This window comes from Parambassis ranga, chromosome 16, assembly GCF_900634625.1.
Source record: "Parambassis ranga chromosome 16, fParRan2.1, whole genome shotgun sequence".
Taxonomy (NCBI): Eukaryota; Metazoa; Chordata; class Actinopteri; family Ambassidae; genus Parambassis; species Parambassis ranga.
The window spans coordinates 15,986,633-16,013,770 of NC_041036.1; the positions used below are offsets into that span (position 1 = coordinate 15,986,633).

Below are 27,138 nucleotides of genomic sequence, written 5' to 3' on the forward strand. Positions count from 1 at the left end.
GTGAAAATCCCTTCAGCCTGCTTGTTTTAAAAGTCAAATCAATATGCAAGTAAATATAATTGACTTTTAAAAAAAAAAGAAGTCATTTTTTCCATGCACAAAATAAAAAATTGCATGCCTACATTGTTTTGCTGAGTCTTCCATGCTAATTTATTTTCCATTCTGCAGCAGGGTCAGACGCTCATGTCACTCTGTTCACAGATTAACCAAATTGCCACCTTACATTATAAGCGTAGGTTGTAATGCTGTAATTTCTCGGTGTAAGTAAACAGCAACTGCAAACAGAGACTTCACAGAACCAGCATTCAATTTTAGGGAAGATTTTAACCTCAAATGTATTCAGAAGAGAAAATGTGTTTCTCTAATAACCATTACTAAGATACAGGCTCATGAACTTGTGGCCATTTTGAATGAGGGGGTTAAGATTTAATTTCATGCACCATATCAGGTGTAAAAATTAAACCCAACATTTTTATTTCGATGTTATGTTCTCTAATTTATGCAGGATATTTTTGCTAACATGATAGAAAATTACAAACACAGGCTTATCTACTCGAAAAAAATGAGGTCAGGCTGCAAAAAGGAAACACGATGTGGAGCTAAATGGAGTTTTAAGGACAAGACCGTACAAATAAGACTTTTCTATAAAACTCCAAATAATATATTTTTCTACTTTTGTGCAGCTTACTCTTTTATACTCTTGAAGCACTGTTGGCTTTCCTTCAGACAACCTTTCTTTGCTGTAGTGCATGTAAATGTAGCTTTCAGAGGAAAAATTAATTAGGAATCAGCTCTTTGCCTTCAAAGTCTCTGCATTACACTTCATGTTGCTTACAAACACAGACTCACAATCCTCCATGCCTGCTGGCCGTTGTGGACTTTATCATGCCTGCACCAACCCAATGCTGGTGTCGACTTTGCATTCAAACCCTCAGGCTTTGAATGTGAATACATAAACCATTTTGTAGAATATTAATCATCCTTTGCTGCTGAATGAATTGCAAGCAATTGCAATTTCTCTGTGTCCTCCCCGGGGTTACAATAGAAATATGAAAGTGTTACCACCCCAGTCAAACTTAAATGCTGTATTTATATGTGTGAGCACATTCTATTTGCATGCTTAGGCTGCCCTGGTGGGTTTTGTGGTGTGACTCGAAGCCATCCTGTAATCTAAAAGGCCCTTTTGCTGTGTACATTCAAATAAACACACAGTTGCTTATGTAGAAAGTCAAACATTCAACATTTTGAGCACACAACAGGAACACAATGACATATTTTGATTCAAAGAGAGATGTTAAGAATAAACATGTTTATCAGTGCTATCTGTTTATTCTAAGTGGGTGTAGGGAGAGATCATACTTCAAGCTTTGGTTTAGTATTTGTAGCTTACTTGGAATTAAAGCTTTTTAACGAGGAACTTAATGTTTAGTTCAAGAGCCTGATCTGAGCGTTTGAAATCAAACTATATTTGTCTCCACCCCTCTGAGGCACTGCCTGATCTGTGTATCTGTCATAGTCCATGAGAGGAACCCATCTATGTATGTCCAATGAAGCCTGAGCCATTACATTTCAACTGATGTGGCCCTCAGTGACAGGGGCCAAGAGCAGGCCATCCCCTGAGACACACAGTGCCAGACGGTCTCTTTCTTTCTCTCTCTCTCTCTCACACACACACACACAACACCAATCTGATTGATCTGACTGACCAGCATACTCATCCTCATACTGATCAACATCATTTAGTTTATTCCTTAGACTCCTGCACCCGATCTGGACACTTTTATCCACCTGTCATCAAATCCACTACCCTCCCTCTTTCCCCCTTTGAAACCACCTCTCTCTCTCTCCCTTCCCTCTGTTACCATAATAATGGGGGGTAATTATGGCATTACAGCCACAATGACTGTGCAGTGGGGGCAGAGAGACTGTGACACACGCTCATGCACCATGGCCAAGTGTTGCCATCAATACAGACTCAACAGGAGGGCATTATGGGGGGGTAGTGATGGAGGAGGCGAAGAGAAAGGGATAAATGGAGGTTGCAGGAGGCAGAAAATAAGAGAGGGTATGTTGTCCAAAAAAAAAAGAGAAAATGGCAGGAAGAGTGGGCGTGGGGCATTCAAAGTTTTATAGTTCGACAGAATATAAAATAAGACAGGAAAATGTGTACAGACAGTATTATACAAAAGTGACAGAGTGAAGGGAAGCAGCGGGAGAGACTGCTGTGTTTCAGGCTGCTGCAAATCGACTTGATGCAGGAGATGGAGAGAGTGGAAAAGAAAAAGGAGGTTTCTGTCAATAAAAGCAACAGCAAGTGCTTGGAAGCCCGAGAGCCTCGACTGACCGCCTGTGCAGTTCGTCTTGCTGGGTTGGGCAGGCTGTTTGGCATGATGAGATTTAATGCAACTCTGTAGTGGGCTGCCAATGGGAATAATACTGGTAGCAAAGCTATATATCACACTGCAATGACACAGCAAGAGCAACCAGGCACGTGTGCCAGATGAATCCTCACTTACAACAAAATATAAATCATGTGCAGAGGGAGCATTTTAAGATTTTTTTAGGACTTTTTGAACAAGACCTTGATTCACACTGCAGACGATAACTGCATGAAAAATTAAACAGCCACATTAAGTGTGCAACATATTTTGTCTCACCTCATTACCCTCTTATGAGTGAATCACTTCTGCTGAGGTTGCTTGTTCAAAAATCAATATTTGTTATTATAATCAATTGGCAGCAGATGGTTTTTTGCCATAAATGGGATTCAACTGAAACTCGAGTGACCGGCTGTACGCTACTTGAGCAGAGTGCATTAGGGGCCCCTGTCCCTTAACAATAACATCACTTGGCGTGTATGTTCATATCTGCGCCCATCATAATGGAGGCTGCTGGCAAATGACGTGAATGCCCGAAGGCCTCTGTTCTCTGTCAGTACAAAACAATCCTAACCATTCATCAGCCCAGCATTATTCAGATTGGACATCTGAGGCTAAACACTTTTCTGATGTCATCAACATGAGCCTGGCAGACTCATGCTTGGTGATGAGCTCGTGGTTATTTGTCATCGGTGCAGGATCTGAGTCATCACTGATGGTAATGAGCCTGGTCATACGGCATGTGAGCAGGAAACTGTATCTTTTGATTCATTGATTTGGTAGTGCGGGCAGTGAATCAGCGTTGTGTAATTCTGTATGGCATTGATTATTCAGAAGGAATAAGGTAGAGGGTGTGTAGCCTCTAAACACTTTTTTTCTTATCAAATTACAAAGAACACAAGGAATTTTTTATTCAAAAAGTTTCACTGAAAGTACTAAAAACACAGAGCTAAATATCTGAATGTAAATATGCCTGGACATTTTAATATTGCTTGAAATGATTAAAGCTCTCATGCTACACTGTTCACATTGACCCACCACCGCTTTACTTTTGCTAGTGTTTGCTACAACCTGCCATTTGATTGATGGACTGTGATTTCTTGTCTGTCTGTTGCATTTTTGTTCTTGTTTTTAAAGGTGTTGTGACCTGCAAAAACATTTCATCTTTCTCTGCAGTGAAGAATGATTATCCTTCTGTCAGTAACGGTTGCTTCTACTTCATCACAGAATCTTTCATCCTTGTACCTCTGCCGTCCCTCTGCCTTCCTACACCAACACTGCCCTATCTCCTGCCCATCTTTTGTCTGAACATGCGTTCTCGAAAAAGTCAACTCTTGCTCATCTGCATGCAGAGCGCAGTGGCTCCAGCTGTGAACGGAGGATTGAAATGGAAATGGGAAGGGGAGAAAGAGCAGATTACGCTCCTCAAACGCACATGCAGCCTCCTGGCTGGGCCACCAGCTGAGTAGAGAGAGCGAATGAAAAAAGGAATATGTTGGTGGGTGGATGATGGCTATTAAGGGGTAAAATGCAAGAGGCAGAAGAGTTAGACAGCAAAGTATCAGAGAGAATTTGTGGAGAAAGAGGAGGGGATAAGTAATTGCATGAAACTAAATCAAGACTACCTCAAAGACACTAAGTGTTCTCACACCCCCCCCCCCCCATACGCACACACTAATGGGTGAGACGAGATGCATGTGAGTAAACTCAGACTGGCCTGAGAAATACCCAGACCTTGAACTTGAGTAGCAGTAGTTGGCTTGGAAGGGATGATAAAACTGTGTGAATGAAACACTATACACTGTGCTACACAAAGCAGAGATAGTACATCTCACTTCTGATAATCATGCTTGAAAAGTGTTGTATGCTGAATGTGTGATTGTTTTTTAGTAAAGTGCTTTAAAAACATTGACAGGACTTATCCTCTTTATATTACAATCATGTTATTGAAATGAACTTTAGTTTCACATATACTTTCCAAATGTCATGGGGCCTGCCAGTTTGATACATTACTATTCATGAGATTCCTGTGTCCTCGTGCTACAGTGGAGTGCTGCAGATTGACCTCAGCTGGAACAGCCAGATGGGAAAGAGAGAGAGCGAGCAGAACACTGTATAATGGAGAGTGAAAGAAATGAAATAATGAGAAGAGAAAATGAGACAGAGAGGGCAGGAGAACAATTTTTCTAGCAGGGTTGAGAGATGTGTGACCCTGTGCTTTTTCTGCTGACTGCCCATTTTGGACAGGCCCAGAGGCTACGGCACAATGTTGGCTGAATGTTGCCACCGGGGGGGGACCTGACTGTCAAATTAAACGCTTTCTCAGAATGTGTTTCCCTGTGGTGTGCTTGGGTTTCAATGGGGAAAAAAGTACAATTTTCATGATTATTATCAGCGGTCAAATGCAGCTCTGGGTGTCAGCTTCACTGTCACACTGAAGGAAGGAGTCCCAACAGGTCCCAAACAAGCAGCTGAACTCATCGCACAAACAAGCAGCTGCAAAAGTCTCATTTAATCATGTGACACTGGAACACAAGTCATTTCTGTGTAAATATGTGAAATCTGTATTTGCAACTGAATACAGTAAATGTTGTACAGAGCCAAGACATTTCTCAGGAGAAGCATCAAGAAGATGAGGCTTTGAGAAGGGGCTCAGCAGTTAATAAGATTTCCAGTAACACAATGTCGCCTCTGTCACACACACACAAATGCACAGGGAATGTCCAGCATTTCCACTTCTAAAACACACACACAAGGATGACAGTCGCACAATTATATGTATTTTGTGTGCCTGGAATGTGCAGCAAAAGATAAAAAAAAATGAAATTCTTCAGATAGTCTACTGAGATCGACAGTAAGGGGGAAAAATCAGGAAGAAGAAAATAACAGTGGAATTATATATCATGTATAGAGGGGAAATCGGAGAAACCACAGAGCTGGAATGTTTACAGGGCACAAAAACGAATAGAGGGAAAATAAGGGCATGTTGGAATTTGTCCAGGGGGAGGGGAGGGGACATCAGATTGAGCAGAGGTCACGGTTGGGAAGGAGACACACACTGTATAAAAGGCAACAGCATAACTGAAGCTTGGAATTACACTCAACAAAAATATAAACACAACACTTTTGTTTTTGCTCCCATGTTCCATGAGATGGACTTGAAGATCTAAACTTCATTCCAGATACACAATATTACCATTCCTCTCAAACATTGTTCACAAATCTGTCTAAATGTGTGATAGTGAGCACTTCTGCTTTGCTGAGATAATCCATCCCACCTCACAGGTGTGCCACATCAAGATGCTGATCTGACATCATGATTAGTGCACAGGTGTACCTCAAACTGCCCACAATAAAAGGCCACCCTGAAATGTGCATTTTGTTTCTGCTTTATTGGCGGTCTGGGGACTCAGAACCAGTCAGTATCTGGTGTGACCACCATTTGCCTCATGCAGTGCAACACTTCTTCGCATAGAGTTTATCAGATTGTCTATTGTGGCCTGTGGAATGTTGGTCCACTCCTCTTCAATGGCTGTGCGAAGTTGCTGTATATTAGTGGGAACTGGTGCACGCTGTCGTATACGCCAGTCAAGCACATCCCAAACATGTTCAATGGGTGACATGTCCGGTGAGTATGCTGGCCATGCAAGAACTGGGACATTTTCAGCTTCCAAGAATTGTGTACAGATCCTTGCAACATGGGGCCGTGCATTATCTTGCTGAAACATGAGGTGATGTTCATGGATGTATGGCACAACAATGGGCCTCAGGATCTCATCACGGTATCTCTGTGCATTCAAAATGCCATCAATAAAATGCACCTGCGTTCTTCGTCCATAACAGATGCCTGCCCATACCATGACCCCACCACCACCATGGGCCACTCGATCCACAACATTGACATCAGCAAAGCGCTCACCCACACGACGCCACACACGCTGTCTGCCATCTGCCCTGAACAATGTAAACCGAGATTCATCCGTGAAGAGAACACCTCTCCAACGTGCTAGACGCCATCGAATGTGAGCATTTGCCCACTCAAGTCTGTTACGGCGACGATCTGGAGTCAGGTTAAGACCCCGATGAGGACGACGAGCATGCAGTTGAGCTTCCCTGAGACGGTTTCTGACAGTTTGTGCAGAAATTGTTTGGTTATGCAAACCAATTGTTTCAGCAGCTGTCTGAGTGGCTGGTCTCAGACGATCTCGGAGGTGAACCTGCTGGATGTGGAGGTCCTGGGCTGGTGTGGTTACTCGTGGTCTGCGGTTGTGAGGCCGGTTGGATGTACTGCCATATTCTCTGAAACGCCTTTGGAGACGGCTTATGGTGGAGAAATGAACATTCAATGCACGAGCAACAGATCTGGTTGACATTCCTGCTGTCAGCATGCCAATTGCACGCTCCCTCAATGCTTGTGGCATCTGTGGCATTTTGCTGTGAGACAAAACTGCACATTTCAGGGTGGCCTTTTATTGTGGGCAGTTTGAGGTACACCTGTGCACTAATCATGATGTCAGATCAGCATCTTGATGTGGCACACCTGTGAGGTGGGATGGATTATCTCAGCAAAGCAGAAGTGCTCACTATCACACATTTAGACAGATTTGTGAACAATGTTTGAGAGGAATGGTAATATTGTGTATCTGGAATGAAGTTTAGATCTTCAAGTCCATCTCATGAAACATGGGAGCAAAAACAAAAGTGTTGCGTTTATATTTTTGTTGAGTGTAGTTTCCTAACCTCCTAAACCCTGGCTGTGCAACCGACACACTACCAAACACACACCTGGGCTGGCTGTTCTGAATGATGAGCAAATGTGTACATGTTCAGCAACAACCATTCTAGTACAATGCTGCTTAGCTTCAGACAAACTGTACTTTGACATCTCAGTTACAAATGTAACTGAGAACATACAAACATAATTACAACAAATGACAAGCTGTAATGGAATTTATGCTCAAAACCTCTGCATAGGTATGCACTGAATGCACTTCTTGTCCACAATTTAACGAATACATGAAATATCCCATTAAACAGAGATTGATTTGTCTGCAAATGTTAATTATATGCAAATATTTTTATTCTAACAGCACCTTCCGTAAGCATTTATTTCCCTAAATACCCAGATTTTTTTGGAAAAAAAAGAATGTTCAGTGGAGTAAGTTGGCAGACTGCAGGCTTTTAGCCCTGATAAGGGATCGTATAGCTGGAGGAAGGGGTAATAGGGTAGTAATGGTACTAAGGGATATCAGAATATCAGAGAGATGAGGAAAGAGGCTAGGATGAAGGAGAACACAGGGATTTAACAGAAAAGGTTGAAAGAGAAAGATTGTTGGAGTGATGCAGTGAAAGTCAGAGGGATTTTTACAATTCAAGAAGGCAGAAGAAGGAGAAAAGGGGATGACTGAGGAGCCGGAAAGTTTTCTTGCTTAAAAAAGTTTCAAATTCTTTATTTGCTAAGATAAGTGATAGATAAGATGGATCTTTATTGATCCCTGAGGGGACAGTAAAGTTGTTAAAGCCTACACTATATACAGCCCCACATTTATTGAGCCTGTTATCCTTCGACAACACTCCTGAGTTTAGAGTGAAACTGATCTCTACCAAGAACCTGCAGTTCACCTTAGAAACCGACCAGTGTGGTGTTTGTTTAGCGTACACTCAACACGCCATGTAACTTGGCAAAAGGCCACAGAGTTTCACATAGATTCAACCAATCATTACAAATGACGCATCCTGCAGAGCAACACGGGAAAGAGGCCTGACAGGGCTGTGGGTGAGAAATCTGGGTTTTTAGATACGGGCCTTGGAAGCTAGTTGAAGCTGCTCTGTTGGTGGAGTTCTTACATGGTTTGGTCACTTTCTGACACCTCTGCCTGGCATTTCTTTGGAGATTTCCCTCCCTCCCATAGGCACACAGCAAGATAGGGATAGAGATAGAGAAATGATGAACAGCTGCAAACACACACACACACTTCCCGTTATCTCGGGCTGTCACTGTGTCAACCCTCTCCATAGCCGTTCGGTGTCACACTGGTGTCTAGCCGTCTCCCTCTGCCACTCTTTTGTTCTGTGTTGAAGAAAGCGCAGGGCCGCAGCATCATAGTATGAATGACTTGAAAGCTCTGATCTGAATGTGCGCATACACAGGCACACAGAGAGCTTAGAAGTAATATGGCCTCCACACACATTGCTTCTAGTCAGTGTGCAGTTCGGCTTGCTTTGTAGACAGCATCTGTTCTGTGCCCCGTCATCTTCCCTTTACACCCCACCCTCTGTGACAGGTGGAGGGGATTCTAAGCTAAGAAGGCACCAATGACACATGGTTAGTGTTTCGCCTACACACATGGACGCTCATATATACACACCTGCTGTGGGGCAGTGCTACAGTGCCCTGTGGTGCCAGGCAGGCTGAGCGGCACGCTGCATGTTTACACCACCTGCTCTCAGGCCAAACACAGGACGAGGGATTAGAACTGACAGCACGCAGAAGAACAGCAACACACATGCAGCAGACAGATGTACATAAAACCCTTAAACTATCCAAGAAGTCAACTAGGTCAAACATATTCTTTCATCTACACACACAAATCTCCAAACTCATCCATCAGAAGGCTGCTCACACCCACTGAGACAGATAAGTGTGTAAACCTATCTTCTTGAAGCTGAGTTTTCTTACCTAGAGGGGAGCTGTTCAGCTCTCTACTAACACAACACTGCCCTTTTGGCCTAAGACTAATTTCTATAAACACTCTTGTAGAGCGGGTCTGACCCCCGCCACCCAGCATCAACACACAGCTTCTACACAAACGTCTTCTGTGCTACTTAAAAAAAAATTGGGAACAGGATATATAACCCGATGTTACATTAAGTTTAACCAAAGAATACATGGACAAGGACAGAATCAAACCACTGAGCTTTAGAGATTTGATTCAGAAAAAGATTTTAAAGCATGTTCAAGACTGAATAAGATTTAGTAAGTCTGTAATAACTGAATTGAAACTCAAGATGAGGCTTTTGATAAGAAAGTAATGTTTATGAGAAATAGCATTGTGTGCTGCCACAGGAAGAACCGATGTTATCTTGGCTAAGCTGGCAGCATCTGGGTCAGCTTCCACAAGAACACTTATAGACTCAATATGCCAGAGAGGCTGGGAATGCTGGGAACCTTCCTGGGGAATGTCTTGTCTTCTGTGGAAAACATGCCACAGGGCATGAAGCTGTGCGTTGACAATGTGTGTGTGTACATGTATGGGAGCTCTCCTGATAGTGGTTCTATTTTGGAGACATTTCTTAGTTATCTGGCATTACCAGGCCCGAGGAGGCGAGAGGCAGGTCTGTATCCATTCTCAGTGTGATCAAGCTGAGCTGCCAAAGAAAGAACGAGTAGGTGTAGCCACCTCCATGCAGGCACACACAAAAAAAGACAACGAACCACTTGGATGTGCATTTGTTAAAGTGGTAATTGTTCCACAACAGTAATTGCCACAGCGGAGCCTGCAGATAATTACACTGTGCACAATGACAAATCGCTGCACAAACAACTTGACTGACTGGGGCTTAAATTATCTGGAAAAATGCACATTACCACAGATATAGATGCATAAAGTCCACATACATGAACAAACACACACACAACTGAACAGTAGCAAACACAGCAGACCTCCTATGGTGGATTCCACACATTTCAGTCTAGCTATCAAGGACATGTTGATCCTTCTCTGTTTTCCAAATTACAGGGTAGAAGAAAAAAAAACAGGATCATGAAGGGGAGGGAGAGAGGGATTGGCCAGGGGAGGGAGCAATGATGGGTTAAGGTGTACAGGAACAGCTGGTCTTCAGAAAAAAACTGGAGGGAGTGGGCGGACGGAGGACAGAGAGAGAATAGGGTAGGAGAATAAACAGACTAAAGATTAATATTTCCTGAGAGATGTGCAGAATATTTAATGAAGACCAGTTATTATGACTGACATGAGCAAAACGAGACAGCCGCGTGCCTAGTTGGCCGGCGCACAATGAATTATGTGTGCTATCCTGTGTGCTCTGTACACACAGATGCACTGAGTGGCACCCAAGCAAACACAGCGGTTACTGTCCACAGATCAACAGCACAATATCTTGCAAACACAGCACCAAAAATAAGCTCACACGTACCCAGCTCTGTCAATAGATGCAATCTGTCTTAAATGCAGACAGATTTATGTACTGTGTACAACCACCACACTCCCACCTCTCATTCAGCTGTGCCTCTGCCTGGACTCTGAAGAATGAAATTAATTTTGAAAACGTAAAAACTGAACATTCACAGTCAATTAGCACTGCATTTTACCGCATGCCACTTTAAAACAGCACCTTGCTGTTACACTGAACCTAGTAAATGCATATCATGCATAATTCTTATGTATAAAGATAAAAACATTGACTAAGCTTAAGAAGTCCACTTATTTGTATGGATTTCTCAAAATTTCAGCTGCTTGTTTTAGTAAAGGCCCAACAGATTTGAACACCTGCAATAACATTTGAACACTCTTCTGTAATTCTAACCATGAAGCATATAAGCATGATAGATATTCTATAGGCTTTGGAGCCCTCTGCAGGATTAGACAAGCACCACTAAATCAAATAGTCCAGTGTAATCCATCCCCGAGGTTTGCCATATACCATGCAAACACACATTAGAAAAAGCTTTACATCAACTTCACCAAAACACAAGCAAATACTTCAAAATAATATTTTTGTAAGTTCAGATATAAACATCAACACTTCTAGCTGCCCTAAAAATGACAAAAGTGCACTGCATTTCATATGCCATCATAGATTCATACCCAGCTTTTCCAAAAAGCCCCATTGCCTAGTGGTGATTATAAAGTAAACGTCTTCATTAACAGTGGAGGGAATTTATTATATATTTGTTTCCACCTCTAGGTGGCACTGTGGGCCTGAATCAAGCTGCTAAATCATGACATCATTCTTTCCTTTACCGTCAACTGCACTGCTTATGGAAATGTAATCATCTGCCTTTGTTAAACAGAACCATTTTCATTGGTCACCATGGTATCAGAGATCAATCTGTACAAAGCATGTCTGATACATGAAAACAGTGGCAGGAACAAAGGATCAAAATGGAAAATAAAGTGGGCACTTTGACATTCGAGTGTCTGGTCACTGATGAGAAGCTACAATGGATCAGTGACAGAACAGCTCCCAAAAAGGCTTTTTTAACTGCTTGATGCAACGGCACCCAATCAGGAGCAACTATTTAAGTGATGTGAGAACTGAAAAACTCTGCTCTTTAGACTAAATGACATTTAAACCTGACCTGTTACATCAGCTATGGGTGAATTAAGGCAAACACTGACTTCGTTTAGTGCTTCTTTCAGCAAGGTAACAACTTTAGATCATCTATATTTCCAGTTTTGTAGCTACACATTAGATAAGGAATACAACCCAAATGCTCTCACAAGTTTGAAAAGAAAGACACACACAGGATTTGACTTTCTCCAAAAAGATTTATTAAACAGACTTCTTGTTTGCAGCTGCAACCTGTTAAAGGAAAAAAACATCATAAGGAAATGTTTGGAAGTTACATCCTGTAGTAAATTAAACATTTTTGCTCATTTCAATTAAAATTACTAGCTGTAAAGAGGAAGTATTTTCATGATTTGACCATATCATGTGTGAGGCTGAAGCAAAACACAATTTAAACCCATTAGTATTTCCAACTGCTTAATATTCTACGTTAACCTTTATAGTCTATTCCACTGCGTTTCAATAAAGTCTACAACATTGGGGAAGTAACATGTGTTACAGCTGTTGTCAAAAACCATTTTGAATTGTCTGTTGATACATGACAGAAACCACACTCCCAAGACAAAAATCACTTTCAAAAAGTCATCAGAAACGACAAGACACAGGAGATACACGTTTCTGCCGGTTTTGTGCAGCAGGCAGGCGGGGCTCAGCCCAGGTCTGCTCATCTACATATAGCTCATTAGCATGGGTAAACAAGGAGAAAACTGGTGCCATACGGCAGACTTGCCAAGCATAAAATTCCCCTCATCTTGTTTACCCCTTTTACCCTTGGATTATCACAATGTTGCTGCCTCTCCCTGATTTTTGACAAGGCCCAACTGTAATGTGTTTTTTTAAGGAAAGGCTAAAACACTTAGTAGTGTTTAACTTTCTTTGCCGGCAGAGGAAGATTTGCCCAAGGACAATGTTTTGTCTTGAATTTTGAAGTGAAACAGGGACCAAGCACAAGTTAAACTTCAGGATGTGTCTACAGCTCAGCTCCACAGATCCATACTGCCAGACTTGGTACAATTTAAAATTATTTTAAGAAACAAGCATGGTCAAGATGTCAAGACATCAGTACATCATTTTACATATTTAAGGTTGTCAGGTTGAGACAGCAAATGCTTACTGTGATCATTTTTCACTTTTGTTCCCTCTGTCCATCTTTTCTTAATGACTTAAGTTCTGTTTGTCAGTGTACCAACAGCAACTTGCATAAAATATAGAATTTTCCGAGGTGTAGATTATATTAAAAAGCATATGCCAAATATGGTTTTGCATTCTTTCACATTATTAGTGAACAGACTAGGTTCTTACCTGGCCAGCAATTCTGTCCAGGTCTCTGGTTCCCTGGGAGGTTAGTCTGCGACCACTGGAAAGTTAAAAACAAAAGTTAACATTTTAACCTATACACCTTGATCAAAGATAGGTTTTAATTAAATACATAAATAAATTCCTTTATGCAGCATGGACCACAATACTACATTAACAAACAACTGATCAATTTTCTATTCCTATGTTTTGGCAAAAAATAAATAAATCAATTCCACAGTGCTGAACATTTGCCAATTCAAATTAAATTTCCTTTCTTGCTCAATTCAAATGAATAAAACCAAGCTAATCAATTAGGGCTCTTGTTACAGGATGATTGCATCTTTACTGCAGGCTCCAAGAGTAAAAATTCTAGCCTATGCATTTAAAGATTTCACAGTAATTCTGCATCATATTGAGACTGTTCCACTTCATGAATTTAAAGACAAGGCAAAAGGAGTTGACAGTTTTACTGAACAATGCTGGGTGTAGGTGTAAACCATGGTGCTTAGTGCTACAACATACAAGTTAGAGTGTGATTGTTCAACAACCTTATGATTGTGATGTCTTGCTTAATCCTCAAGAGAGTACAGTACACAATTGGTAGTACACTAAATGGTGGGCTAAGAAGTCTCAGAATAAAGAACACTGTTAGGAACTGTCCAGATTGCACAGAAATGTTTTAGCTGAGAAAATTCTGATATCTACATAAGAAACAGCCACCATAAATGATGATTTTGTTACACACAGATCAATGTTAAGCAGTTATAGAGTCTTTAAAGAGTTGGGTATTATAATCGGGATAAGCACTCACCCATTGGGATCCTTCTCAATCATCTTGAGGAGCTCGAGGGCCTGCAGCACCTTGCGAGCCACATTTTTTGATCCTACACTGTAGTGGGCAGGGCACACACCATTCCTTTGGCGGCTGCCATAGATCTTTGTCATGGAGCCAACACCAGCACCACCACGGAGGTACAGGTGGCGAACTGTGGATGCTGTGGGAGCAGAAAGACGCACGTCATCATTTATGTGAGAGTGAACTGAAGCTCTGAGTTTATTACAAACTACTGCATAGCATTTTTAATGAAATTTAGGCAAGTAATTTGACCTAAATGACAAAAAAAAAACTAAGTCCAATAGTCTTTTCCCAAATATTCATGCAAGAACTCAAATGTCTCAATTTGTTGGATGGCTGTCAAACAGCCTCTACCTTGCCATTAACTACAACAAAATCTGTCACGTCCAAAAACAAAGTGAATGCAGATGTGCTCTATATCTTCGCCTCCATATTCTACCTAGACACCATTAACAGCATGAACCAAAAACTGTGTGACAGGGCAACTGAATGTGATTCTCCAACCACCGTCTACATCTCATGTGCGCCAATAGCCTGAAAGTGGGAGCATGCGATGTGACGATAAAAGATTGTGAAGGATTAGAACGTGTTATTGTTCACAGGGCACTTTCTATTACTTCCAGGTCTATGGTCGCGCAGCAGCATAGTTTTTTTTGTCCGAGTCATTTGATTTTGAGTATCTGCCGATACCAACATCCGATCCTAGCAACTTAGTCGTTGCAGCAAAACGTGTGCGTGTGCATGCGCGTCCACAGCGCCACGCTAGGAGATTCCACACACGCTGCGGCTCATCGAGGTCTCAAACCAAAAGCGACTGTCAAACCCCTACACTACAGGACACAGAGCCACCCTGCACAGAAGGCATTAACTTTGAGAGCCCTAACATATATCCGAGTCCTGATCGGGAGGTAATGTCCGATTCCCATTGAGTCTGAAATCACGTAATTGGGCCCGATTTCCAATCTCGTGATCGGATCGGGCATCCCTAGTTCTGTGCATACGTTCGTACATCCAATGCTGAGCTAATAAATGTTATACTAAACATTTATAACGCAGGCATTTGATTAAGGTGCCCTATATGAGGACACTAGTAAACAGTGGAAAGAGGTAACTGCAGCATTCTTATTAAAGCCTGCCTTTTTAATAATGTTTTTGGTGTTTTAGCTTAGGAGGCACACTTCAGTCCTGTTTGACTGCTGAGTAACAGTGTAAAGAATTACATTAGTTTGAAGTCTACTTTTAACCTATTTAAAATAAAAGTTGATCGTTTGAAACTTGTTTTTCCTCATGATATCTATTGAAAACTAATACCGAGCGCACTTTAGAGTGTTGTCGTTTGCCTTTTAAATCTGATAATTTGAGAAGTGACAGAGTAGGCAACCTTAAGTCATTTACACAGAAACATGCAAATTAGTGTCAACATAAAAAGAAGTTATGAGAAAATTGCGAAATGATATTTTTGCCATATCGCCCATTCCTACCTCACGATGATCAAAAGGTGTTAATGATAATCAATTGAGAAAGCACAATTATATTAATCTCTTACCAGCTCTAATGTAGAACCAGTTCTCATCACTGGGGGCCAGCTCCTTGTGCTTACCCAGCTTGACAAGGTCAACCCAGTCAGGCACCTTCAGCTTTCCTGACCTGTAGACAGGAGAAGCATCAGTCAGAATTAAACCACGTAATATTGCACCCTATTAGTAAATCTGTCACTGACCCAGTCACCTGCATGTTGTTATAAAACTGGATGAGAAGTGCACTGAAGACACTATTATATCCTGATCATTTGAGTACAGTTAAACTTGATTAATAAAACAAATACTTACTTCTTCAGGAAGGCCGCCAGGGCACGGACGAACTCCTGCTGGTTGACGTCTTTCACTGTGACTCCTGGCATCTAAATATTAAAAAATAAGTGCTATACTGAGTACAACTACCAAAAACATTATAGCCCACAATACTCATTCACATCCACACAAAACACAATTTAAGGTTACACTGCATTGAAATTAGCTTCTAAGAGTATCGAGTTAAACCCAACTACCCATCTATACTAATCCATATAATCAGCAGCAAGACAATTTAAAACAAACATGAGTAGGGGCCGCATTGCACTTACACGTTTTTAACCGGCATTACCTTAGCTTGTACCCAATAGCTAGCTGCCGTGTTCCTCAAACCAAAATGGCTTAACAAACCCAACAACACAATTTTGAAACCATTAACACACAAATATCACACCTATCTACACTACATATATATATTCTTACAATATGCACACCAATATACATACAAAGCGCAACACGGAACGCTAGCAAGTTGCTAGCGGGCCTCAACGAGGTAGCATGGGGGCAGCCATTACTAACAGAGAGCAATAGTCGTGTAAAATTCTGATAAAAAACTGATAAACACCACTTATATCGCTCAGAAACGATCATCCACCGTATTTATCAATACTTAACATCCCAGTATACCTCGTTTGAGGCGCAAATGCTGAAGATTAGACGTAATTTATAGTCTTTACATCGAGAAAGGGAAATTTAGCGCTTTACCTTGCTTGTGGACAGCGAAGGGAAGAGGGAGGAACGGGGTTTCCAACCCGTGTTAAAACGGGCAAATCTCGTTGCGTTACGCGAGATCAGAGTGTTGTTATTTCCACCGGTGACTCATTCGCATTCATCACAGTCTCCAGTGCTCATGCGCATCAGAAACTGGATTAGGCTGCGTTAATAGTGCTGCAACATACATGTGATCAAGGTTAACAGTGTAAATAAGGTATATACCTCATTCACAGATCTACAAGCAGCAATTAAAGACAACAAGGTTAAAACCATCAAACGCAAGGTTACAATTAAAATCATTATTTATATCATCATTTATATTTTATATTCATCATAGATTTATCACTGTACTACCTAATTAAAATTACTGTTCTTCTCTCTATTTCCACCCTTACCTTTAAGCTAATAGCTTTAAAACTTACATTAAAATCAACTTATTGTCATTTTTGTCACATGTATCTCGCAGCACTCTGCAGCCTAGAGGTTGGCCCCTTTCTCAGACAGCAGGAGAATAATTTGTACACACACATGCTTGGGTGATTTTGGGGGGAACTAAAGGGATATTTTCCTTAATAACTCTCAGCCCCTTCAGGTCACTTGCGTTGCAAAAAGTAAACATTTTCACAACTCAGTTTTCACCCAATAGCCTATTCAGTAGCTTCAAGCATTTTTCTCTTGATTGTCATAGAGCTTTATGTTGCATCGGTTATTTTCAAATGCTACGGGTCTATTTTAATAGCTGTCTACACAATCACAATAATAACATACAAAGCATGAGCCAGATCTTTACTAAAGCATGAATTGTCTCTGGAGGGGGAATTGTAATATAAACATGTGTGTATGAACTATTCATTTTCATTACCTCACGGCCATTCCATCAAAAACCTCATTGTTATTGAGAAATGGATTCTTTTTTTTATTACAGGGAATCTGAATATAAAAGGTTCTTGCACGAATAAACCTTATTTCTGTATGTGTGTCCGCGCTCATGTGTATGTGCGTGTGTGTCCTATTTACATAGTTCCCTGGCTTGCAGCAGTGGTGGTGCCCTTTACACATATCAGATGGAAAGGGCAGCCATGCTCCAACATTGACACAATTGATATGTTTGCAGAGACAGAAAAGAGATAGAAGGCAAGGTTGATAAGCAGAGGTTTATGAATCAGGTTTACTCTGTCAGCGGGGACAGACAGTTAGAGTGAGAGGTGAGAGGAAAAGATAGAGATCCTGGAAGGAAATAAAAAGACAGCCAAGTCATACAGAAGGCAGATTAGGTCTTTGTATAAACTATCCGTGTCATCGCAGGGCATCTCAACAGGTAAATCTACATTTTTATTATAATTTACCTCCTTAGCACAATGTCAACATCCAGGCATCCCATTGATTCTGCATAATTGGCAGTAACTATGCAGAAGGGTTTAGGCCTATAGATAGAATGTACTTTACTTTCAAAGAGCTTAATTGATTAATTACAGCAATAAATTACTCTGGGAATGTCCAGCCACCAATTTGAATTGAAAACTCACACAAGGTGGATTAAACTCTGTTAATTACTTCAGTAAATCAATTTTGCTGAGGCCCTTCAAGTAGCTAGACAGGAGACAACTGTGTAAAGTGATTATGAAGTGGTATGAAGAGGTTATTTCAGAGCCAGTCATGATTATTATGGAATGGACGACTAACACCAAACGTTCCAAAAAGGTCAAACTAATTACATGGAATGGACAGGTGGCATATTGAAGAAGCAAATCTGCACTTTCAATATCCATCCGCCTGCTTTATGTCAGACTATTGTTTGAAAATGCACTAAAATTAGGTGCCAATCATTTTTGCAATATATTTGCTGAAAATTGCTCACTGGGGGAGTGTGCACTTGAGTCTATTTACACACAAAAAATGTCTAGGCTTATTTTTATGGCAGACAGAATGTGTGTGCGTGTGTACGTGAATGATGTATAGTGAGGCTGTTAGAAGAAGAGATTTGAGCCAAAGACTAGAAAACAATGAGAGAGGTGAGAGTGTTAGCAGCGTGTTGCCACCCGGCTTGGTGCTTGTTGCTCTGTGTTTGCATGGTGCTCACATCCTCTGTGGAGAAGTTCTGTCAAGTCTGGTCTGGCCTGACCTTTTCACTCTCCAGGCACGTTTACAGCTCTCCAATACCTATCAAAATATCTACTCTACTTCTGCCCGTCTCTTTGCCCCCAGCACAAAATTGCATCACATTTTCAATCCTTCTACAACTGTACTTTTTTCTTTAGCTCTGTGTTTTTTTAGTATTCTGACCCTACACTTTTATATGCTTAACCTCAAAATTTCCTCCACACTTATCACTCCTTTCTCATTTATATTCCTACTATTCTTTGTCTTTTTCTCTTTGTTTAAGCACTCCTTTGAGAATGCAAGTGAAATTTCCAGGAACATTGAGACCACAAAGAGACACAGGGCAGAGGTGACACAGAGTGGGGATGAATAGGCATCAATACGTTTTTTTCTCATCACATCATTATCAGTGATGAACTTTTAAACTGTATTTAAATATATATATATACTTTTCTATTGTATTTTCAGACATGGAATTCATGTGGCTGTACTCCCTGTCCCAGTGCATTGTGTCCGTGTCTGTAATTGTGGTGAGTGGGAGATTGTGCATGGCGGTCAGCGGCAGCAGTTCAACGGCCCATGTCCAGGAGGCTGCCCATGGTGCCAGGCTCCAACCTGGGAGTGTGTCATGCTGTCTTCGGCTGTGCTTAGGCTGGGTGGGGGCCATCGGAGGTGCAGTGGGAGTCCCCGTCACTGTGCTACTCAACCTGCGAGCCCCCCAGTGTCTGTACACCTGCGTAACTCTTGTGTGTTCCCCATTGCTGGTCAGGCAGTTCACCATGTTTCTGCTAATGCTACTTACATTGGATGCCCATCTATACCATCATTTTGCACACAGGTGAGTTCAGACAATAGATAAATCAATTCAAGCAGTCAAGAATATACAAATTACAGCTGGGCTTGCAACATAGCAGAATAAAGTGACGTTGTAATTAACAGGTCCTAGTGAGCTGAAGATAATAAAAGAATGTGGTGTGCCATTTTGTAAATCTTTGACCTATTCTTCTGTTTATGTCTGAGAACATATTGACAAATCTTCAGTGTGAGTGGTAAAAGTGGAAAAGTGTATGCATGAAGTAGATAATTACCAATTATCTTTCATAAGATGTTTTTCTCCAAGTAAAATAAAAGATCACAGTTACACAGCATACAACATTCTAATACTTTCTTGTATGCGTGGGAAAAGGTAAATAATGTGGGTGGCAAGAGTCAAGCAACACTCTTAAATGTGCTGTCAGCTATGAAGGAAAAATCAATACAAGTGTAAAAGAAAAAAATATATGTCAGGATGCTCCACTGTATGTAATAGTGATCAAAACAGACTGCAAGGCGGTTTTTCTCACAGCCTAAAATGCTCTCTCAGACAGTAGATAAATATCAATATAGACTCTGAGGAGCTTTTGATTGACAGTCACCTACATACTCTGGCTTTCAACCAGTTAACCAACTGTTTGACACAAATGAAGATTACTGTGCTGATTACTCAGATCTAAACCAATGCCTTGTATTACCTCTTTTTAAATCCATCTTCCTGTCTGAATTTTAGATACTCCACCATGGTGACACGTCGGCGAGCTCTTTGTGCAGTCCTGCTGAGCTGGGTGGCCTCCGTTCTGTTTTCGTTTGGCGACTTCATTGGCTCAGATGTCCTCGACACCTGGAGAAGGGATAATAGTGGTCCAGGCACAGCTGGCCTCGGGCTTGGTGGCAACTGGACAACCTCCTTACCCCATTTTACCAGATTCCCACCTCATAAGTACCACCATGACCGTAAGGTTATTGGGAAGTATCTTCCATATGGGGGCTTTTTGTCAAAGTTTTATGTGGAGGACATGCACAACTTCACCTATGCTGAGATTCACAGCAGCCATTGGGGCGTGTGTGCTCCTGACACTATTCTCAGTCCCCACTTCCTAGTTTATGTTCATGGGATGACAGTGTTCATGCTTCCCTTGCTTTGGCTACTGGCCATTTACCTTAACCTGTTATGCACAAAACCAGGGAAGACAGCTTTTAGTCATGCAGACATACCAAAACAAGACCCTGGCCTGGTACACTCCCTGGCTCTATCCATTTCTCTTTTAGTCGTGCTGTGCCTGCCTCTTCACATTACTCAAGCTGTCTTGCTTTTCAACCCTAATGCCTATCTTCCCGCTTGGATTCAAGCAGTCACCTTGTTCCTCTTCCAGCTGTATAGTCTTGTGCCCCAGATCATTTTCACTCCTCCCAGGACACAAACGGGGGAAGGACGGCCATCTTTTCCTCTTTCTGTTTTCAACTTTCCACCTGCAGTCTCTCAGTCCAGAGGAAAATCGGTCCACATGGCAATACGTGAAGCAGTGCAGGCAGCTCCATGGTCTTCAGCCAAACACTCCCTTAAAGCCAAAGTCTGCCCAGAGGTCTGATCTTTTTATTAGTGGAAGATGTGGGATGTTTTTAAGAAAGCATATAAATAATCTTCCTAGAACAAACCCCCTCTACATTTGGTGAGCTAAAGTGTTAGAGATAAATAAGTTGTCAACTGAATACATACTAAAAACAGTATATTCCTGTTTGTTGTTGGCTTTTTAACTATAATCAACCACCCTGTGCACACACACAGACATATTATGAATAAGTCACAAGCGAAAAGGCCAGCTAATTATTGGGTCCCATACCAAATGTCAGTGAGAAAATGAAGTCTCCAGATGCTAACTACTATCCTGATCACAGATGTCTGTTTTCTTTGACTGCTCTTCCTGTGGGTCTTATTCTAAGCCTGTTTTAAATCTCTGCTAAGCCAACCACCAGTAATGTAGATATATGAGTGACAGCATTTAATTAAACATTCAGTAATAACACAGTGGTCCAGAGAGGACGCATTGCAGAGAAAACATAATTAACCTGGTTATGACACAATATTCATGGCTATTTTGATTCAACTTGTAAATATAATGTGATGCTCTCTTGTAATAAAAAGGGCCATGCTCATACTAATTGGATTGTTCATCTTGAATCTTGTCGGTGTTAAGAATTCACTGATGGAGAAACGAGGAGAACTCAATCTCCTACACACACACAGAGCATTGGCATGACAGTCGGCGTGGCTTTTCTCCTCTCGTGTGATCATAGATCTGCTCTTTCTGTCTCTTCCTCGGGGGGTTTAGTTTTGTTGTCTGCTTTTTTTGATAACTGATTCATTTTCTCAAATCTTTCTCTGCTTTAAAACTCCCTTTCATGTGTTCAAAAAAATACACAGAGTGGAACATATTATTGATAGTGAAATCTGGTAAAGGGGGAGATTTCCCTAGCTTCCTCTGCACAGCTGCCCATTCAATTGTTCTGTCTGCTTGAAAGCTCTCCTTCCTGATTATGCTTTGGCCTAGACACACTCAGCAACCTAAATCAATGCTTCATGCTATGCTGTCACTGTGTGCACACCTCTTTGCCACTCCAGGGTCACACTGCCAAGACCAAAGAACATAAACACTGTTCACTTTCCTTTAGGATTACAAGGTTTTGGTTTAAAAACGGGTACAAACTGTTTCTAATCCACCAAGTTGAGGCAAGAAAAAATAAAGAGTTTGTTTGGATGGACTGTGATGTTTACTGCAACTCATAGAAATGAAATATGACTGTCATAAATGGGTCATAAATGGGAAATTCACTCATGTGAACCCGTTCCAGGACATTAATCGGCGAAACTAGCATCAAAGAGAAGCTACGTGAGTTATTCATAGACTTCTTGCAGTCGTTATTGGCCAGATTATGGTACTTTCACTGCATATCGTAAAGTTGGAGAGGAATATAACCAACTGTTGCCTGGGTTGCTCCTTATTGTTTCTTATGTCTACTGATTTGATCAACACCCTCCATGATGAAAGAGTATCACACGTCTCTGTTAATTTACCTTAATTTTTTTTTAATTAATTTTAGATACTTTAATAATCCCAGAGGGAAATTGCTTAAGGCTGCTGCCAAGCAGTGTCATACAATGACCAGCAAGGCACGCCACACCAGTGAGTGCACTGGAGGCAGTGCGGGTAAAGTGTCTTGCCCAAGGACACACAACAATGACTTAGGGAGGAGTTGGGATCGAACCATTAACCTTCCGGTTATTGGACAACCCTGCTTTACCACTGCTGGTGGTACAGTATTATTATTATTATATGATATATGATATATAACATGACAGTATGTTATAGTAATTCACTGCTAACAGGATTTGACTGAAACACAAATTTGTACCATTATAATACTATATTTTCTTGACTTTTTGTTCAGTCATTGTGTTTTTGGTAAGGTAACCCCTGCACTCTCAGTGCTAAAGTGAAGTAAAAATGATACAAAAACTTTACTTGTTTGTTGAGCTTTCTGTTTCCCATGAGATGGAGCAGAAATAATAGTATCAACCTACCGATGCTCACAACCGGACTGAGTGCTGCCCCACAGGAAAACAAACAGATGAAACCTTTGTTTGAAGGACAAACACTTCTGTTTTGATGACATGCTGTATAAACGGACAATATTCTTAGTTTTATTACTCATCGACCACAGTAGGTCCGATAGCAGGAGCTACCAGTGCTATCTTTGCGTCATCATAAACTGAAGATATGTCTAGTGTCGTCTGAATTGTTTGTCGGCCAGAGTGTCATCTCATGCTGGTACCGCCTGGCAAGTCCATTACTTTGATTGCCGTTTGACAATCTGTCTTTATGACAGGCGACCGTGGAGCTTTGCCATCAATGGAAGAGAAACACATCGATCTATCACCCTGTGACCTCCAGCGGCTTTCAAATCTAGCCCCACACACAGATGGACATGTTGAGTGCTTCTCGACAGAATCGGGTATTGATTGTGTGGATGTTAATGGCGGAGTCATATTTTTCTGTGTGCATCTGACTCAACCCTCCTGTCACCCTTTCTTCCCTGCTATCTGTTCTTATGATTCATTAGCCCAACCACAGAGCCTACTGTTTTGTTTATTCTGAACGAGGTGCCAGTTATAACGGGCTCCACTGCCTTCATCTTTATCTTCCTACCAATAATTCTGCTATTCCCCATTGATCTAATCATATGCTCCATCTCCTGTTCTTTTTTTCCCCCACAGAATTTCAAAAACAGGCACCTGCTAATTACACAGTAAACATATCCAAAAACCAGCCTGATCCCCACTGTTATTTTGGGATTCTTTTTTATTTTTGTCGTGCTTTGTATCTTTTCCCCTATAAAGAAATAGTTAGCTATATATCAACAATGACACATGGACTCTAAAATAAACAAGAGTGAAAGACAGGAGAAGAGACAACTAGGCACAGGAGACAAAGAGAGAGAGAAAGACTGGGAAGAGAGGAAAGGTAAGAGTGAAAAATGACAGCAATTTCTCTACAGAAGAACCAAAAGCAAACCATGGGAAGTGTACATTTCTTTTAACATTTACCATTATAATAATAACAACGGCAATTATAATAACAGTAACAACAATCATAATTGTTCAAAACAATAATAATAATTAATAAAAAAATCAATAAGACCTCTGGTTTCTCATAAAGACAAATGTTTTTTTTTATTCTTTTCTTTATTTTTCTTTAAAGACCACTGGACAGTAGTTTGTTCGGTTCGCACCTCTATAGGCTAATATTCTGTGTTAGTATAGTTGCTTCATAATGCGTTTCAATAGTAAACTGTTTTCTTATTTCTTAAAAGTTTAATTTAATTTATGTTGCTGTTCTTTTTTTTATACAAACAAGAAATTCAGAGATATGTATACTTGTTCTGTCAACGTGTTTACTGTACGTATGAATGTGTGCATGTAACTGCATGTGTGGTAGCATTCAGAAAAAATACCCATCCATTTTAGTCTCTCATTCATTCCTTTTGCTATCGCTCCCCTTGCCCTTCTTATTAAGACTTTTAAACCTTTTTATCCCCTTAATGACATTCTAAAATAATTAAGCTTTTCTTTAATGCCTTAGCAACTCATATTCCTTTCTTCTTTCTTGGGAACGCAGCCCAACACTAATCCTTTCATTATTAGGAGCCAACAAAGGAGGAGCGATAGAAGGGGGGGACAGACAGAGAGAAAGAGCGATGTGAGAGAGAGAGAGAGAGAGAGGAGAGAGGATGGTAACAGGTGAATAGAGAGGGAAGAGGATGTGGAGAGTACATTAAAAGAAAAAAGACCTTTCCTTCACTGTTGCAGCGAGAGGGGAAAATTACTAAAAGTGTTCCCACAAATAATATAAGCCACCCAACAGGGATGGCAAAACAGGACAGTTAGCTTGCTTATAAAGTATGGATAGTTTGTGGGACTCTGGCTGTACACACTCCAGTGTTGTTAGGGAATTATACATGAGTTGCCTCTGTAGGCAAGATGCTTTGGCAATTTAAAAAAAAATCAATTTTCTAGCATTGCATTCAATAGCTCTTGGTCAACCTTCCCCTTTTGTCCTCCCTCCCTACTCACATGCACTATGCTCCAACTGTCTGCCTCTGTTAAAGATTGAGCTTTGTGAAATGGATTCTTCTATTCTCCAGGCAGCGAATTATAGCAGTCATCTGCCTCTAATTCCCCTTCCACTTTGGCGGCTGCACAGGCAGAGTGCTGGTTTTTCTTTGTGCTCCCTGCCTCCCTCTCGATCAAAATAATTATGGCATCATTTCATTTTTGTCTATATTCACCACCTTACTCTGCCTCCCTCCTATCCCTCTCTCGCTTTCTTCATTTTCCACAGTTATTTCGACTTACAGTATATGGCACAGTCGTTAATGGCTGGTGGGTCTAGAGACTCTTTTTCTCTGTCTGCCTCTTGGATTGAAGGTGTGTGTGCATGGAGGATATGGAGAGGAATGGAGTGGGATGGATTGGCTGTGTGCAGTATCTGTATACAGTCGTTTTCAGAAGGCCGCCTCTTATGGCGCATTGTATAGAAGTGTGTGTGTGTGTGTTTGTGTGTGTGTATACTGTATATAAGGTGGGAGACAGGGAGAGGAAAGGGTAAGGGTATGAGGTCAGAAGAGAAGGGAAAAGGGAGGGTGAGGGGCTACAGTAGGTACTCCTTCTTGCCCTGGCTGGCGTCGTTCCCATTGAGGAAGGCCTCCTGCACCTCACCATGTTCATCCAACCCACTGGCCTCATGGGTAAGATAGGAACCTGTGTGAAAGAGAGAGAGAGAGAGAGAGAGAGAGAGAGAAAGAGAGAAAACAAGAGGGAGATTGTAGGGGCGAGGTTAGTTGGCAAAGCGTCATGATCATTGCAGCGCCATGCAGCATTATCAAACCAATCAGAGCAAATTTTATTGAGTACCATACCTATAACAGATTAATTCATTAGTTCACTGATTGTTAGGTCAATACCAGGCAAGAATAGGCTCTCGTGTACGGTATGAGCCTATCGGCGGAAATTAGAGGTGGTGGATGAATGCATGAACAAAAGAGGAGAAGGTAATAGAAGGAGGGTTGTAGAAGATAATAGAGAATAAAGACAGGGAGGGAAGAGAGGTTGGCAGAAAGGGTGGAGGAAATGTTAGGTGCAAGAGAACAAAGGCATGTTTGCGTCACTCAAAAAAACCAACCCAACTCATTTTACCATCCCTCAGGTCCTGATTAATGATTCAATGTAGTGCAGGTTACAGAGAGCAAGAACCGCTTAAGTCATCTTCCTGCTGGATTGTCCCTTCTTGCAGGGGTGAGTGACACTCTCATTCTCCTTTCTGCAGAGGTTGACTGGCAGGCTGACAGTCACAACACACTAAAGACAAAGTCCTAATGGTCCTGTCTCAACACTGATTGGTTGTAATGGCCCTGTCACCGTGCTGATTGGCGGTCAAGCCATGCTGAATGTTGACTGACTGCTTGTCTCGCCATAGGTTTAGTCATCCTGGTTGCAGCCTGCAACACTGTTCCCACATCATTTCTTGGCAGCTGGAGAGCATAGTTTAAAGCTGCCAATAGGGGGGCACTTAAAAAGATAGGGAACGCGAGGAGTCTGCTTTTAATAGATGAGCCTTGATACACTAACATATAGTCATAAAACACTGAGACCACACCTACATTTCCCACCCCACCCTCTCTCTTCCACAATCCTGGCCAAGGTCATTTATCATGGACAGTGCTTGATGAGAGAGGAGCATCCTACCCTGCCTGCTTTCTGCTGACAATTTTACACCTTAGTTTAACTTATTATTTTCAAAGAATCTGGGTGTAACTGGCCTTCAATGATTTTCTCACAGTGTGTTAAGCCAGTAAGTATAGAAATGAAAAAGGTGCCAGTGGAAAATGTGATAAAACGCTGTGATTTCTAACTGTCTCTCTGCTGCTTGTGAAAGAAACTTTCTGTGATAATTGCTTGGGCGATTGAGAGTGTGCCTGTGTGTGTTACCTTTCTGCCGAACCGAGCACCAGATGGCGACGATGAGGACACAGATGACGGTGAAAACCAGCAGGGCCAGGACGCCACCTATCACTGCATAGGGTACTGCACTGTGTGTCTCAACCACTGCACCAGGATCTGAAAAAAAAAAGAAAAAGCAAGACAAATGTGTGTGTGGGGTATATAAAGGGAAATATGGAGACAAAGGAAGAGAGGAATGCAGGAAAAGAAGTGAAGACAATATAAGAAATGGATCAAAATTGAAAGCAGGAGAGAGACAAT

General features: G+C 41.4%; 2 protein-coding genes across 6 annotated transcripts in view; both read right to left on the reverse strand.

Moving 5' to 3' along the window:
• Positions 1–11,867: 11,867 nt before the first annotated feature.
• Positions 11,868–16,469, reverse strand: rps19 (ribosomal protein S19). The gene is made up of 6 exons (XM_028425333.1): positions 16,398–16,469; positions 15,672–15,742; positions 15,389–15,489; positions 13,798–13,981; positions 12,990–13,044; positions 11,868–11,921 (listed from the first exon to the last, which is right to left on the reverse strand). Exons 2-6 carry the CDS (start codon positions 15,740–15,742, stop codon positions 11,892–11,894), a joined length of 441 nt encoding a protein of 146 aa, XP_028281134.1. The 5' UTR covers positions 16,398–16,469; the 3' UTR covers positions 11,868–11,891.
• Positions 16,470–23,662: 7,193 nt separating this feature from the next.
• cadm4 (cell adhesion molecule 4) overlaps positions 23,663–27,138 on the reverse strand; it is a 127,553-nt gene continuing 124,077 nt past the window's right edge. For 4 of the 5 annotated variants that reach the window (XM_028425536.1, XM_028425539.1, XM_028425535.1 and 1 more), the window contains 2 exons: positions 26,866–26,994; positions 23,663–25,638 (listed from right to left, as the gene is read on the reverse strand). In XM_028425536.1, coding sequence (XP_028281337.1) covers positions 25,529–25,638; positions 26,866–26,994 — 239 coding nt within the window. In that variant the 3' untranslated portion in view covers positions 23,663–25,528. Of the gene's footprint in view, positions 25,639–25,796; positions 25,876–26,865; positions 26,995–27,138 lie in introns of all 5 variants that reach the window. The other variant, XM_028425537.1, reaches the window with a different exon arrangement.

Excerpts from the sequence above, each read along its gene's own strand:
- rps19 (XM_028425333.1), bottom strand. The coding sequence starts at position 15,742 with ATGCCAGGAGTCACAGTGAAAGACGTCAACCAGCAGGAGTTCGTCCGT. Across the intron at positions 13,982-15,388 it reads CTGGTTCTACATTAGAGCTG|CATCCACAGTTCGCCACCTG; the intron begins GTAAGAGATTAA and ends CTGCTCCCACAG. Across the intron at positions 13,045-13,797 it reads ATTGAGAAGGATCCCAATGG|TGGTCGCAGACTAACCTCCC; the intron begins GTGAGTGCTTAT and ends TTAACTTTCCAG.